General features: G+C 51.3%; 1 protein-coding gene across 1 annotated transcript; it reads right to left on the reverse strand.

The window, feature by feature from the left end:
• Nucleotides 1–380: 380 nt before the first annotated feature.
• On the reverse strand, nt 381–3,411 carry Raf (serine/threonine kinase raf oncogene). Its single transcript, XM_025299780.1, has one exon. It carries the CDS (start codon nt 3,195–3,197, stop codon nt 750–752), a length of 2,448 nt encoding a protein of 815 aa, XP_025155565.1. The 5' UTR covers nt 3,198–3,411; the 3' UTR covers nt 381–749.
• Nucleotides 3,412–4,404: the final 993 nt, after the last annotated feature.

The raw sequence follows: 4,404 nt of genomic DNA on the forward strand, positions 1-4,404 counted from the left end.
ACCGATACGCACATGACAATCGTATCTGACTGTGAGAAGAGTTTTCAATTATATGAGCATACTCAAGACAGAAACCAAGGAAGTAGGTACAAAAATCACTTCGGCCTTTGGAAAAATACCTCACAGATAAGCGACGGCCCGCACGACTTAAATGCCGTTTATTTCTTATCACACTTACTTTAGTTTTACATCCTTCATAAGGATCCCACAAAATCAACAGACCATTACATTGACGTGCGTGCACGTATAATATATATGTATATATGTACACTTGCGTATATATATATATATATATATGTGTATGTATATATATATATATATGTGTGTATATATATATATATATATATATACATATATATATATATATACACACACGCGAGTATGTGTGTATATTTATATATGAATGATTGCAACTGATCGGATGAAAACTTACATTTCTTTGTAAACGTTTGATAAATGTCTAAAGATAAAAGCTACGTACGTTTTCGCGTGCGTTCTCTCGCGTCCCTCCCGCGCTCTCTTTCTCGGCGATACAAACCTCTGTTTCTTTTTTTCCCATTTTCGCTTCGTTTCCTTCCACATCGAAGAATGTTTTCACATTCCACATCGAGCAAACATCTGCGACACGATCAGAGTGTAATTGGAAAGAATTATATAGATTGTTCATAGTTAAGCTTATCGTTATTTTCAATATTTTAAATACTTTATGCAACGTGTGCATCAGACTTATAATGTGTCAGCCAATACATTTATATGTTCCCGCCGGAAGGATAAAAGGGAAATGCGCCAAAGATGCCCGGTTGAAAGTTCCCCGGGGTCTTTGGTGAGACGCATGTGTAGAGAAAATCGTCAGACTGCAGTTGCGTCCTATTCAGATTCGGTTCGGATTCTGATCTCTTTATCTTCGGTAGAGCGAGCAGAATGGACTCTAATATAGTGACGATCTGACGGAACATCGGTCGTTCGTCCCGCGAAAACTTGATGCAGTGCTCCGTGAGTCTTTTGAGCGCTTCCGGCGTGTCGGAACGCACCTTGTTCAAATCGGGGCGCAGATAGCCGCGACCTACCATAAACAATATCTGATCTTTGTTGTTTATATTCGAATACGGTAGTTGACCTGTCAGCAACTCGAACAATACCACACCGAAGGCGTAGACATCGGACTGAAAGCTGTACGGGTTTTCCTCTTGCATTCTTATGACTTCGGGCGCCATCCAGAGTATAGAGCCACTCGGCTGATGAAACTGCTGCGAGCCGGACCATCTGGTCTTCGCTGTCGCCAGGCCGAAGTCACCGATCTTGACCGTAGAATCGTCATGCAGGAATATATTGTTGCTCTTCAGGTCTCGGTGAATGATGTTCTTGGCGTGCAGGTAGTCCATACCTTGCGCGGTCTGCCTGGGGATCTCTAGCACCGTTATCAGCTCGAATTTCGACTCGAACACGTGCAAGTGTTTGTACAGAGACGAGCCCTCGCACCATTGCGTAACGATCGCGAGCTGTGGTTTACTAACGCAACCCATAAACAACAAGATATTCACATGTCGAGTCTTACGTAAAACAGCTACCTCATTTTTAAATGCTTGCAACTGCGCGGTCGTGGGAATTTTGACGTTGAGCGTCTTCACCGCGACGGGTCCGTGCCAATGAGCCTTGTACACAGTCCCGAATGATCCGGACCCGATACGTGGCCCTACCAAAATCTCATCCGCTGGGATCTCCCAATCCTCGATAGATTCCCTCGGTGCTAGGAGGTTCTTCGTCGACTCGTCGGCTGACTTCGCCCTCGGCCGCTTCAACCTCAAAGTACTGGTAGGACTGGCCTGAGTGGACTGGCTGTGCTTGGTCGGGCTGCTGTCAGACGACACGGGGCTCTGAGTGGTGCCGGCAGGTCTGCCTAAACTCTGAGATCTGCTGTACTCCTCCAGAGTCACCGGCTCACCACCTGGTTTCACCATATTGAAACAGACGTTGGGTGCAGAGCTGGAACGATCGTGCTGGCCCAGGGAACGTGGGTGCCTCTGGTTCCTCGACGGAGCCAGAGAAGGAGACATGCTCCTGCTCAAGCCATAGCCGGAAGGGAGTTGCAAGATCCCGGCTGTAATCTCAGGATTATGGGCGAGCAGAGCTTGATAGTAAGCGTCCTGCAAGCGTACCTGGTGGCACAGGGGAGGCACGCCGCTCGCGCATCTCTGGTGAAATCTGTAATTACACGTTCTGCAATAAAAGCCTTGGAAGAGCAGCTTCCTGCAGTATTCGCAAAAGGCTAACGAGAAGAACGTCTTACGCACAAAGTTGTGCGAGATGGAAGTAGTTATGGGAAACTTATCCAAAATCTCGACCGAAATCTCGTCGCAGTCCAACAACGAGATGTCTGCGTCCCAAGACGTCAAGTGTTTGGAATTACCCATACCCAGAATATAAACCGCACACATCTCGGTAGTTAAATTACGCAGCTTCATGGCTTTGGCCAGTGCGTCTCTCAAGGAAAGTCCTTCTCGTACTTGTACACTGGTACGCTGCTGATTAGGTAGATATGCTCTCAGTGTACTGATCGACTTGACAGGCGTCCTGGCTACGCTGTTGTCACTCTCTGACGTGGAGGCACTGGTCGGTATCTTTTCGCCGTGCAGCAGTTCATTGAGCTTCAGCTCCTTGCACTCTAGATCGTGCAACTTACTCGTCAGCTCGTGATACTCGTTGAGATATATCGACGGCGGATGTTGGAAGTCGGCAAACCGATTGTTCAGAGCGTCGATATTCTGCCGCGTGACTTGTATGACGCTCTGTATGTTGCGCAGCTCAGACCTGAGCGGGTCCGTGTCCAGGTAACCGTCGTCCGGGTCGCTCAACTCGCCGGACTCTGGGCCGCTGCCGCGCGAGGATGTCATAGTGGGCAGTTGCGACGGCTGGTCGCCTTTCTTTCTGTGCCGACGACAGCGAGTCGACACCGAGGACGAAGACAACGTCGATAACGATGACGACGACGACGACGACGACAACGATGACGACGACGTCGACGACGACGACGACGACGGCGACGATGACGATGACGACGACGACGGCAACGGCGACGATGACGAGAACGAAGACGTGAACGTGTCCGTCTGAGTGCTCCCGATTTTACGACACGAAAACTCCGTGTACACGTTCGCACGGATCGCCGTGTGGTATTTGCGTTCGCCGATCACGGCCATCTTCTTGCTACGTCGGGCAGCATCCTGGGCCCCCGCAGCTGCGCTTCGAAACACCTCGGTAGCCCGTGTACCGCGCTACCCGTGTCTCTCGACAACGGTGAACGGTAGATACGCTCGCACGAGAGAGAGCGTGCGCTACTTTGCTCTCTTCGCTGCTACTATCGTTCTCTCTCTCTCTCTCTCTCTCTCTCTCTCCCTCTCTCCCTCCCTCCCTCTATCTGTTTCCCTCTCTCTCTTTCTTTTTCCCTCTCTCCTTCCCTCTTTCTCTCTCTCTTTCTCTCTCTCTCTCTCTCTCTCTCTCTCTCTCTCTCTCGTCTCCTCAACCGCTTGTCGCTGTCCTTCTATCTCGCTCCGTCTAATTTCTGAGCACGCCGCAGTTACCTTGCCGCGCGATCGAGCACGCAGCGTCGTCGCCACCTTTTGCCCGTTGTTCTGGCCGTTGTCAGTCGCACGTACCACCAAGTCGGATCGTCGTCGCAATGACGCGCGAATGCACACAGAATGTCGCGGGGTATCGCTGGGTCGCCGCCACCGTCACCGCCACCGCCACCACCGCCGCCGCCGCCGCCGTCAGCGCGTACTTGTCACAACGTCCGCCAACAATCTCCTTCGCGCCTCACGATCACTTCACCTCCTCTCTTCTTTCTTCTTTCTCTCTCTTTCTCTCTCTCTCTCCCTCTCTCACCGTGTCCTTTCTCGCACGCGACGCGCCGATCGTCCGCCCTTGACGTTGCGTACCTGATCTCTCTTGATTTACGTGCGACACAATACAACCTCAAATCGTTCCGCACGCAAAACTAGCGCGAGCGAGGTGACGAGCACGAGCGGGGGTTACGAGCCGCGGTGCTGCGCCGGTGCTGCCAGCGTCTCAACGTTGCGTCGCCTCCTCTCTCTCGCCGACCCTTTCGCTCGCGCGCGCCGTTATGCTCCGCCACCGCCGTCGTTCGAAACCGTTCGACTTGACGACGCGAGACGCGACGAAAGTGTCGCGAAAACAATCCTCTCTCTCTCTTTCTCTCTCTCTCTCTTTCTCTCTCTCTCTCTCTCTCTCTCTCTCTCTCTCTCTCTCTCTCTCTCTCGGCGCGTATTTCCGCGACACACGTACACTGCAAATGCATACAAGCTCGAGCGAGTGCCGGCCAAGTTGCGATCGATCGATCGGCCAATGTTAAGTTTCGCTCGTACGAAAGCTAGATGTAGCGAAAGA

This window comes from Harpegnathos saltator, unplaced genomic scaffold (genome assembly GCF_003227715.2).
Source record: "Harpegnathos saltator strain DR-91 unplaced genomic scaffold, Hsal_v8.6 scaffold293, whole genome shotgun sequence".
Taxonomy (NCBI): domain Eukaryota; kingdom Metazoa; phylum Arthropoda; class Insecta; order Hymenoptera; family Formicidae; genus Harpegnathos; species Harpegnathos saltator.

What these genes read in the sequence shown, in the direction of transcription:
- Raf (XM_025299780.1), bottom strand. Translation starts at nt 3,197, where the DNA reads ATGGCCGTGATCGGCGAACGCAAATACCACACGGCGATCCGTGCGAAC.